General features: G+C 41.1%; 2 protein-coding genes across 4 annotated transcripts in view; one reads left to right on the forward strand and one right to left on the reverse strand.

The window, feature by feature from the left end:
- The window catches only part of lrch3 (leucine-rich repeats and calponin homology (CH) domain containing 3), a 24,146-nt gene extending 16,758 nt beyond the window's left edge, over positions 1 to 7,388 (forward strand). For all 3 annotated transcript variants that reach the window (XM_053677816.1, XM_053677814.1, XM_053677815.1), the window contains exon 20: positions 4,587 to 7,388. In XM_053677816.1, the coding sequence (XP_053533791.1) occupies positions 4,587 to 4,729 (143 nt within the window). In that variant the 3' untranslated portion in view covers positions 4,730 to 7,388. The remainder of the gene's footprint in view (positions 1 to 4,586) is intronic.
- Positions 6,603 to 11,981, reverse strand: part of iqcg (IQ motif containing G) — a 6,597-nt gene continuing 1,218 nt past the window's right edge. The window contains exons 3-9 of the mRNA XM_017466491.3: positions 11,443 to 11,571; positions 11,244 to 11,325; positions 10,095 to 10,256; positions 9,923 to 9,997; positions 8,658 to 8,789; positions 8,460 to 8,561; positions 6,603 to 7,552 (exon numbers count right to left, since the gene is read on the reverse strand). Coding sequence (XP_017321980.3) covers positions 7,442 to 7,552; positions 8,460 to 8,561; positions 8,658 to 8,789; positions 9,923 to 9,997; positions 10,095 to 10,256; positions 11,244 to 11,325; positions 11,443 to 11,571 — 793 coding nt within the window. The 3' untranslated portion in view covers positions 6,603 to 7,441. The remainder of the gene's footprint in view (positions 7,553 to 8,459; positions 8,562 to 8,657; positions 8,790 to 9,922; positions 9,998 to 10,094; positions 10,257 to 11,243; positions 11,326 to 11,442; positions 11,572 to 11,981) is intronic.

An 11,981-nucleotide genomic window follows, 5' to 3' on the forward strand; every position in this document is an offset into this window, starting at 1 on the left:
TTTCACTATTTTTTAAAAAATATTTATTTCTTAAAAAATAATTCTCAAACTTAATAGTATAGAATCTTGCTCTTTAAATTTTTTTTACACTCTTCTAATAAACCTCATTAATATTTTCACACTTTACTGCCCCGGCGCTAATGTAACTAAATTCATTAACGTTCTCTTTCTCTCCTCCCCCTTTTCATCTCCTAAAACATTCCTTTGCTGTCTCATCTCTTTTCAACACATATTTTACATTATCGATGCTTTATTTCCTCACGTTTCCGTAACCCCGCCCCCTGTCCGTTTCTGTAACTCCTCTGAAGGGAAGCCTGTGTTCAGTTGGCGAGGTGTTAGAGGGCAAAGCGCTGTGTTTATTCAGACTGATTGATGCGTTGCTCTCACTAGCGCCCCCTAGGCGTCCGTCGCCTCCATCCCAGCTGGCCGGCTTCGCGCTGTTCTACCTGTCCTTCATGTATCTGTTGTGCGCTCTTTACTGCCACCTGGTGCCGTGTTTCTAATCCGCACTCGTACACTTGCAGTGCGTGTCTCCTGCACTGAAAACAGACCGAAAGTGTTCAACTAATACGCCGCGCTAATAAACCAGACAATCGTCATCTTCTTCCTACAAGGTCCCAAAAGGGTACCCTTAAATTCAGTAGATGATCAACATAATTAATTCATGAGTTTGTATAGCACAACAGTTTATGAATAATAATGGACAGCACAAGTTCTGAGTTCTCCATCAAGAACTGGTTTTTATTGTTTTCTTCAAACAAGATGGAATCTTTTTTTTTTCTTCACTCATAACTAGCATTGATACCAAAACACAAGTCAGGTATACGTCCAGTTCCGTGCTCATTTACCCGTACTCAGTACGGAAAAAATGCTCCAATACCGACCTCACCCGATCTTAGTTCCTACCTGCGGTTAGTTCCCCTTTGCTGACCGATGCAGAAACAAAAGAAAAACTTATAACCGTGGTTTTATCTTCCCCTGCTGTGTACAAACTTCCATTAAATGCGTGTAGAGACAATACAAAGAACAATTAAAATCGAGCTTGGTAGGAAGTAGCAGAGATCGTTGGTTCCCCCAGAGAGTATATGTACAGTCAGCTCATCTCGGTAACGTAATCCCAGAACCAATACGTGTAAATGAAACAGTTTTCACACTGATTAATAAATTATTTAATTGGTATTTAACTAGTTAGCTTTAGAAGCTATATAGCTATTAGTATTTCTCATGAGAAGTGGTTGTTTTTTTTTTTGTTTTTTTTAAAAGGCTGCGCAGGCCACACCCACAAGAGACAACCTACGAGTAGACTGCGTAGAATTTTGCATTTACGATTGTTTTTCATAGCTGATGGAATAAAAAACAAAAACAGTTCTTGTTTGTAGACTCAGACATTTGGATACTGTTTGTATCAGGAATTTTCCCAAAGGCTGACACGGACAACGTCTCCCTACTTAAAGGGCGTAGCCATACGTTTATTAAGCCGATAAGTGCCCCTGTTCAAATCCAAACGTTTTACAATCCCTCCTTCCAAAGGGTGGATTTGTCGGACTCTTTACTGAGAAACGCTGCTGTTATTTACGAGCTTCTTCTCGGCTGCTTATAGTGGTGTGCGTTTCTGAGCATACAGTAACAATTGTTTTTAACCTGCAATAATGTATTCTGGGTTTCAGGGTTGAGAAATTGAGGCCTTTTTGGTCTCGTGATAAAAGGCCTGTTGAAATAGCCTATCTGTAACTTCGTAAGTTAATTCGATAGCTAGAATATAGCTTTGGAAATGAATGTTAAGGGTTTTTGTGTGCAAGATGATCTGAGACCGTGTGATTGGGTATGATGGTTTAAACCAGTGTTTTTCAAATTGGAGGTATTTGCAGATACTTCTTGGCAGAAAATGATAATGTAAAGGCTTGTAAGGGAAAAGGGGTACTAATTAATACTATTTTCTCAGATATTATTTTAATGTAATAGTTTGAACTATTAATTCCAATCCAAAGATCTAGTTCATATGTGACGATTGTGCCGCTCAACTGGCGTTGCACCTGACACTCGGTCTTTATCTTGCTGGCGGTGAGTCCACAGGTTGGCTTGCCATTTCGGGCTGAGCTCGAGACTCCAGACTCGCCTGTTGATCTTGCAGGAGGTTGAGCCCACATGATGGCACGATGACGCCATTATGGGCTGAGCTCGACTAGGTTACAAGAGTGGCCCAGTCATCAGACACTCACCTGTTGACATTAACCCCAGGTCTGGCTCCACTTTTAGTCCCGCAGGTGGTTGAGCCCAAAAAATGGTGCCACGTTGACATTTCAGGCTGAGCTCGAGAGAGTTGCATGAGCCGCCCAGTCATCGGACGCTTGTCTGTGGACTCCACATCTAGGTCTGGCTCCACTCTTAATTTTGCAGATGGTTGAGCCCACATGAAGGCTTCATGACGCCGTTTTCGGCTGTGTACGACTAGGTTACATGAGTGGCCCAGTCACCAGACGCTCACCTGCAGATACCACCCCCAGGCTTGGTTCCACCCTTCATCTTGCAGGAGGTGAATGCAAAAGATGGCGCCACATTGACATTTCGGGCAGAGCTTGAGCAGGTTACATGAGTGGCCCAGATGCTCACCTGCAGAAACCACCCCCAGGTTTAGCTCCACCCTTCATTTTGCAGGTTGCGAGCCAACAAGATGGGTCTATGTAACGTTTTCAGGTGCTTCTCTTCAAACACGATCCTCAGGCTTTGCTCCAGGACTGGGTCCTTGTAATCCAAGCTGATTTCGCTTCTTAGAATCTGTTCACCATGGGTAGCCCTACTTGGGAGCCTTAGTACCCTAACTGTTGTAGCATTACAGTCCTTGTACTGCTCTGTGGTGGTGAAGCAGGAGCTCAGTTTGCAGTTGAAGCACTCTGTTTATCGCTCAGTCTACGTGTCTATAAGGTCTTGAGTACAGGCTGTGGAAATGAGGTCCTTCCTCTGGGATGCTCTGTGATAGGGTGAGGAGTTTGATGTCCTGGGAGACCCTCGGAGTAGAGTTGTTCCTCTTTACTTTGGCTAGGGCTCCTTACAAGGATGAGCCCTGGATGGAGATGGATCAGGCACATCCCAATGGACTGAGACTCCGGGGCAGACCCAGACCCACTGGAGATATTGTATAGGTATAGAGAGGTATAAAGTCTGGTCTAAACCTCTCAGCTGTTTGCCACCATGACTTCCACCTTCTATACTATGGTCCTTCCCTTACAGATTTCTAAGTGCTTCTAGTTAAGTAAAGGGATCCTTGACTTAAAAGATTGTTAAAAGGGGTCTATAGCCAAAAAAGTTTGGGAACCACTGGTTTAAACAACCGCAGTCTGTGTGTGTGTGTGTGTGTGTGTGTGTGTGTGTGTGTGGTTATACACACTGTTGCCTAATGTTCGGATAATCCTTTCACGTTTATGACTCTTACAAAACTTTTACAATAAAATTGAATCCTTGTCCTTCACTGTTTCTGGGTCTTTTGCTGCTACTTACTCCAGTGTTCTTCAGCTTAATCTCTGTCCACCAAGTCCGACAACAGTGTAGTCACTCCGACCTGGTCACTTTTAAACTCCGTCGAGAAATAGACATTTAAAATGTGCAAATTCAAACCTGGAAAAGGACCGCCAAAAGATGGGGGTTGTGTTCGGGCTTCCACGGTTGGAAGTAACTAGGAGCATAAGGTCAGGATTTCACTCTGTACTTATCTATCTATCTATCTATCTATCTATCTATCTATCGGACATTTCTTTAGTATTAATACAGACTTGCGAAGTTTAACGCGTTTGGCGTCGGAGCGCCGCATTTTATCATTTTAATACAGTACTCTGAGTTGTCACTCAAAAATACACAAAAGTGCTATGAAGAAAGAAGCACCACATGAATCTGGAATGATTGACCGTTGCGTAGGTGTTTCGTACTCCCCGATATTAGCTGACCCTCTCGCAGCTCCGCCCCCTTTCATGGTGAATTGAGGATGTTTTTAGTTGATTAATGTGAAATAAAATCTATCAATATACTGTATGTTCCACATAGCTAACAGTAAACGTATCGCTAACGTTAGACTAATATACTCATTAGGGTGGCGACCGAACTAATCTCTGGCCGAAAACAGACAAAAACAGTATTTTTGGCTTTTTTCCATTTGGGTTTATAGGCGGAGTTTGGGCTTATAGGCGGAGTTTAACAGCTGCCCAGTTTATTTGTGATGAACTCGCGCACACACTGCAGAAAGAGTGGAGAGAGTTCAGGTTAAAAACATTGGAGTGTTTTCTGATTGGTCTCTCTTCTATTCCGCTTTTCCTCATCCGCGTTCTCCACACGCTCATGGCTTTGTTTTTTTCCCTATTCATCTCTCACTCCAGTCTTAATTTTACACAGATTTATTGCTAAGTTTGACACGTTTTTTATTATACCATTGTTTTTGTTTGTTTGTACGATTTTTCATTATTTCGTTATCCATTGACACGCCCCTTTTTCCCTTTTATTATTTTTTCCCCATCTCTCTCTCTCTCTCTCTCTCTCTCTCTCTCTCTCTCTCTCTCTCTCTCTGTCTGTCTGTGTGTGTGTGTTTGTTCCTGCTGAACCTCAGAGTCAGCTCTGTCTCCCGCTCCACATCCTGGAGGAGAAAGGTTTGGAGCAGGTTGCAGGGACGGTGCGCGCCTTGCTCGAGCTGGCACCCCCGAAAAACATTACATCACCAACCACCAGCTCCGCCCTCTCCATGTAGGACTGGTGGGCGTGGCCACAGTACACCGTTTGCCCTTTCCAGTACTTAATATGAGCTAAAGAGAGAGACTGAGTTTGCGCACGGCTTCTGAACCGGAAACCGTCCAGCCTCCGACAACACTTCAGTTAATACACAGAGACGCGGCGCTCGCTCACTCGTTCCAGGACCGAAAGGAGGAGCTGAGCGATTGCAGTGTGGAAAAGAGGAGAGAAGATCCATCGTGACATACAAAACCAGCATTCAATCAGTTGCTATAGATTCTTCTTCTCTCATTTATTTTTCTTTCCGTCACATCATTTTTGCACCTATTATTATTATTATTATTATTATTATTATTATTATTATTATTATATCATGGTTGGCTCTGGGATGTCAGATCTTATTGATCGTGATGGTTGTCCAAGTTTCACACGTTGGATGAACAGATGTTTTAAGTAAATCACACTAACTCACTCGTTGAGCGAAGCTAAAAGCCCGAGCTCTTGTTTTAGAGAACGTGCACGTTGCACAAAGATTTATCAGAAATGTACGTATGTAGCCACAGGGTGACGCTGTTTCCCAAAGACTATGAACACCCGCTGTCCTAAATATCGAAATATCTTTATCGTAGTTTATATATAATAGTTTATTAAAAATAAAGCAAGGCACTATTTGTAACATGGACTTTTATGGGATGAGATAAAAGACACTGCTAAATATGGAAACAGTCTGTTTTTTTTTTTTTTGTTTTTTTTTTGACGTACAGCCTTGTTTCTAGATCAGTTTTAAATACAGCATTCACGTCACGTGGGAGAATCCGGGGGAAAACGATGTCGTTTTTAATATAAGATTAGCCGGCATCAGTTCTTTAACAAACTGAGGCATATAAACTAAAATTTCTATTAGAGTTTGAATTTTTTGAGTTTGGTTGTAAATTTCTTTCGGAAAGCTAAAGCTTCATAATTGACCTTTTTTTTTTTTTTTTTTTTTTTTTTTTTCCCCCCCTCGTTCGGAAGTCGAAAGTTGCGTTTTTGTTGGGGTTTTTTTCCCCTCCCATATGATGTGAATGCATTAAAATGTGAAAAGTTCACGAAAGGGTTTTGCAGGAGATGCGAGTGTTACATTGTTGCGCTTCTTTGTGTAACAGATGAACGAGTTACTACATATAACGAGGGGGAAAGGGAGGGGTTTTAAAAGGGGGCGGGACTAGAATAGAGACGCACATACACACGGTGCTAGACGCTAAGGCTGTAGTCGCCACTGCATGGCTTGCTTGTCCGTATCGTGATTCTGTGATCGGAAGCTGTACGTTTGTGTTCGTGGGGTTTTTTTGTACTGGTGATTTTTTTTTTTTTTTATGGAACCCATTTCCCCAGGTGGAAAAGAAAAAAAATGCGTTTTTATTTTTTTTGTAGCAGCAGTATGTCGAAATTTCGGCATATTGTCTAAAAGTTCTTACTTATTTTGTCAGATTTTGTTTTGACTTCTCAAAGTTTTTAATTCCCTCAAAATCCTGACATGTCCGAGGTCTTATTTTTTATCTGAAAGACCTTTTGACTCGTCTCAAATTTTTTGAGTTATTAATTCCGTTTATCTCAAAATTCTTATGTTGACTTCGTCAAATTATTTCTTATTTCAGATTTTTTGACGTTTTTAAAATTCTGATCTATGATGACGAGGCTATGTAAATAACGCCAAGATGCGAAAATCTAAAAATCCATAAATCATTTTGGTGTAGCAAGTAAAACCAAATGTGATCTTACACAAACTAAGTCAGAACTCTGAGATTAGTCGATTTTGAGAGTCTGAATTTCGAGGAGTCACTGTTTTATATTAAAAGTCAGAATTTCTACGTCCTGCTGCTGCCAAAAATATTCCATGCGTATTTTCTTTCTTTTCTTTTTTTTTTACCTTGCGGAAATGGATTTATATATTTATATATACAGTAAAATTGTCGAAGGCCGTCGTCGTGGCTGCTGACACAGCATTGCACCTTGGCTGGGTATCTGTGGTGTTCGGTGCTTTGATGAGAACGTTAACGGAGAAGAAGAAAGCGTACGGTGAGGGTGATTTCGGCTGGTTACGAGAGGAGAATAACGTAGCGGTTAGGTCAGTGCACTAAAGCTTGCCCAGAATTCTTCATAAAGAAATATAAAATTAAATACATTAGAGTTATTTTATGCATATAAAACCTTTACATTTTTTTTAACTTGCTTTTTTTAGACCCTGATGTTTTAAAGAGGGAAGTTAAAAAAAATAAATATATTATAGATGTTTTTGTATTATTATTATTATTATTATTATTATTATTTTTTAATTATTATTAGTTGTTTTATTTTGACCTAGGGTTATTCCCCAGCAGAAATGATGTTGACCTTTTCTGCAGGGTTTTCACCTGCGTGTCTGTACAGTAAATTAATACATTCCATACGTTTACAAGTATGTACCGCTGACCACACACACACACACACACACACACACAAACAAGGATGCACTACATACGTCATTCAGACAGCGCGGACTTTCTCTTCCTTTATTTTATTTTTTACAGCGTTACTTCCAACAATTTTCCCGTAAAAGCTTTTACTGTAATGTTATAAAATTAGTAAAATATTCAAAGTATTTTCTGAACATTTGGATTTATTGTAAAATTGAATTAATAAAGTTCCCATTTCTGCCACTTGTCTGATTTTTATTTATTTATTTATTTATTTATTTATTTATTTTCCTGCATCACTTCTTCTTCTTCCCTTTTTTGCCGTCCTTTTTCTGCTTGGATTTCTTCCCCTTTTTAAACGGCCCGAGACCTTTCCTGACCATCGTTCCTCTCCACCACGACTGAATCTGCAGAAAAACCACCGTCTCACGTGTTAAGGACCAGGTTAAGGATCACGTCACATCTGGAAATACTGGCGTCACAATTTTGATACGACAGAATTTTATGATGGAGATATACCCATTCTCTCGAGGGGTGCCAATAATTATTTTTCCAAACTATGCTGATTCAATGTTAATTTATGTATAGATAAAATTTTTAAGTAAAAAAAATAATAATAATAAAAATCATTAGTTTTTTATTTATTTATTTTTTTAAACTTTATTATTCTTATTTTTCTATTTTCTACTTTTTTGGACATTTTTTCTCTATTCTATTCCTATTTAATGTGTATTCTTTCTGTTCTTTGTTTTTTTGTGTGTGTAATTGAGCTGCTGAAACGAGGGAATTTCCCTAGTGCGGGATCAATAAAGTTTTATCTTATCTTAAGAAAAAAAGCAGCTCCAAAAGAATTCCAAAAAAAAAAACAAAAGTGAAAAAAAAAAAAACTCAATATAAAAAAAAATCATCATCTTAGTACCCTTAATGTGGAACCAGATCGATTCCAAGTAGGAATGACTTTAACTTTATTATTATTATTATTATTATTATTATTATTATCATCTAGCTGCATTAGTCATTTGTGGGTTTATTTGTTTATTTATGTATGTATTATTCATCTCGCATCCGAATAAAAAGCCCTGAAGGACCCTTTTTCATAATTTATATTCAAACTAATATTTAAATTCTTTGCAGAAAATAAAACGAATACCTTTTTGAATTTGTCTCTCATCCTAAAGAGAAAAGACGCATGCACTGTGGGAGTGTAGTGTGCACTCCTTCACCTAATCGACAGCCTGAGAACCTTCCAGAGTCTCCGTGTTCTTTTTTTTTTTTTTTTTCCCCCCAGCGTATAAACATCAGACTAACGTTCACCTTTATAGCTGCTTTCCTCTCCAGCTGTTCTTTCTCCAGCTGTTTGCGCAGCTTTTCCTTCTCCTGCCTGTCCTCGGTGATCACCCGCTCGCACTCTCTGTACTGAATTAAACGATAAAACGGAAATGAAGCCTCGGACCTGGTTCTGTGCGGCTCTGTGAAGCTGTAGTACGTTTAAATAAACACCACCGCACTAACTTTCTTGGCCAGGTCCTGGAGCTGCGCCCGGGTGTTGGACATGTTGGTCTTTATGGTGTTCAGCTCTCGCTGTTTGTCCTCCGTGTCTCTATCGTAGCGCTCCATCCAGTACTCCAAATTTTCCTCCAGACTCTTGGGGTAGAGGCGGGGCAGGGCGTGAACACCGAGTACGCTGTTACACGTTCATTAGCGATACGTTTCGAGGGAAGCGAATCCCATAAGTCTATCGGATTAACTCATAAATAATACGTTTTTATAAATTTTAGCATGAAATTGTAATGGTGTGTTTACATTGCGTTACATCATCGTATCATTTACTCTCCTTGGTGTAAGATTTACCTTGGTTTTTATTTAATAACGTTTTTTTTAAAGCGGCAGTATGCCATCTCAGCTGCCTGTTAGATGAATTGTGATTGCGGTGAAACCGTGAACTCTTTCATAAACACCGGTTTATTCTTAATCTTGTATAGGATTCCGCTGTTCCTAGTAACTCTGTTCCACGTGTGTTGCCTTTTAAGAAAAAAGGGCGGAGCAAATTTCTGGCCCAGAAAAACCTAATCAGAATCCAGAAATGTGTTACAGCACTGCGCCGTCGTCAGATAGTTTCTCTACAAGATGATCTGATCGTTACAAGTTTAAAAATAAACTCTGCGGGCAGCTTAAAGGCGTGATGTGAGTAAAAGAGTAACGCGCCGCGTGTCGTGACGTTATCGGAAACGAATCGACGGCAGGGCGGTGTGACAAAGCGGAGTTCCTGTTACCATCCAGCAGCACGTCCTGTTTTAAGTGTTTTATTCCTCTTACACCACAGCGATTAATTCAACAACGATTACTCGTTTTAATTTGTTACAGAACGGGACGTCATACTTTTTATCCGTTTGTAATTACCGTTAAAGTTGAACATCTGGAAAACAAGTAAGCTTGCGTTAGAGCAGCGATAAGCAGTCGTTCCCGGTACCGACCTCGCTCGCTCGCGCTCTCTCTCTCTCTCTCTCTCTCTCAACTTTAATAAGTTACAGCTTTACGAAGCGCTGACGCTGCAGACTCCTCCTGTAATTTCAACGCGTCAGAGATTTTCTCTGCTGTAGTGACGCCGAATGAGCTGTCGCTATAGAAACGGTAACGTATTCGAACGAGCGTGTCGATGTAACCCTGTGGCTGCGCTACTGTCGTCGCTGCTGTTAGGGAAAATGAATCGACGCCGCCTTCTGACCAATCACAATCCAGAACAGCTCGACTGTAATATAGATTCTTCGCTCACTTACTGTCTGACTGTTCTTAAAAAAAGCTTCCAGTTCTCCGTGAGCCTTTTCCTCCTCCGTCAGCTTCTTCTTGAGCGTCTGCTGGGGCAAAACATCATCAGCAGCGTTCGCTGGGAATGAACTTACCAAACGTACAAAGTAAAACACACACACACACACACACACACACACTCGCCTCGATCTCATCCTCCAGCTGCTTCTCGATGTAGCTGTTCAGTTTCTGTCCCTGGTAGACGAACAGCTCCGTGCTGTCATTCATGTACTTCTCCTGCAGGCTTTTCTTCATTTTCTGCTCCTGCAGCTGATCCTCGAGGTACGCCGCCATTTTGTCACGTTCCTACGACATCATCATAAAAGTAGATCACGTTCGCGACGTGTTTTGCGCACGCACGCATCCGTCGTCGCGGTTCTCGTTTAAAGGACAGATTTGCGATTTTCAGAGGCCTTGAGGGAAAAGGGGCGGGGCTAATAAAGGACCTGTTCTTGATGCGCTGCGTAAGAAATCTAAAACGTCGTAAGCTGGACTGACGGAATCGGGATCTTTCCGAACGGGTTAATCCTGATCCGGAGATTAGTTTAGCCAGATTGAGTTTTCTGGGAGAACTGTGTGCGTCCATTTTATACATAATTGAGACTCATTCAAATGCATTCGTTTATTTATTTATTTATTTTAACGGATTGCATTGGATACGAACTGATTTATTCGTACATCGTGAGCAGGAGCGTTCACACACAGAAGTTGTGTTTATGGTATTCCAGCTACTTCAGAGACGATGTATTTGTGTGTGTGTGAGAGAGAGAGAGAGTAAGCGATCCAAAACAAATCATTAAATGAAGACAAATTAGTACAGAAGTTTTGGCACCCTATAAAAGAAGGATGTGTGAGGTTGCTGACGTAAAACACTCGGTGTCTGCTGAGTTCCTGTTACCACCTCGAAATCCTTTATTTTCCGATAACAGCATGCCCCAAAGGGATTTCTTCCTTTTATACCAAAGCAATTTACCAGCGAGTACAATTTCTACTTATTAAAGAATGACGTGAATATTTTATGTTTACGGTTACACGTGTCTTGTTACCGAGAGACCGCAGAGAAGTGTAAAATCTTCTCTGTCCTGAAGACGTGGGAAAACTTCCAGCTTTTACCCCTGACACTGGAGACTCCTTCCATAACATAAAGGTTACGTAACATAAACATCTCCTTACAGAAGACTTCAGATTACAGACTGGAGCCTCCGGGGCGTGGAGAACACGTGCGCCGTGTGAACAAGCTGTTACTATAGAAACGGTGAAGCGTTCGAGCGGGAGCGCGTGTTGTGTGATCACCTGAATCTGAAGCGTTGTGTCTCTGCGGGTGACGTGTAACTGTTCCTGCAGGGTTTTGATCCTAAGACGATTCTCTTCTTCACTGCAGCGCAGAAGATCAGCGTTCAGGGTTAATAAGGAACTGAATCGTGTGGTGTTATATGACCGTGACCTCCAGTAAACCAGGAGAGTTTAGGATTATTGTCGTTCGTGACCAGACCTTTTGATTATATGGTGCAGCTGAGCTTTCCTCCTGTTCTCTTCCTCCACGGTGTGTATCAGGCTGTAGAACGTTCCTTCCTCCTTCAGCTCCGTCAGCAGCTTGCCGATCAGCCGGGCCGCAAACCACCTGCGCGGGAATGGGATTTGCTTCGTCACAACGTACCCGTAGCGTTATAACGTTCTGTCGGCTAGTCTGTTTTAATGTTTATAATACTGAGATGATATTCTTCCTCGGCCGCCTTCAGACGCCCGTGTCCCTGGAGTGCATCGCCAGAATTATCCGGTCTGATCCTCTCATCCATTTTAGTATAAAACCCCGTACTACTGTTATACACTTACAGATACGTGGCCTAAAGAAACCACTGTTTGTGAAATGGGGGTGCGCATACTTATGCTTACTACGGGTACGGAGCCCCTGAAGGGACCAAAAAAAACAAAACATACTACATAATCTTTACGTAATGTAGCTAAACATTATTAAACAAACTGAGAAACTAAATGGTACTCGAGATAATTACATAAAAAAAAAATCAATAA

The sequence above is a fragment of the Ictalurus punctatus genome, chromosome 4 (assembly GCF_001660625.3).
Source record: "Ictalurus punctatus breed USDA103 chromosome 4, Coco_2.0, whole genome shotgun sequence".
Classification (NCBI taxonomy): Eukaryota; Metazoa; Chordata; class Actinopteri; order Siluriformes; family Ictaluridae; genus Ictalurus; species Ictalurus punctatus.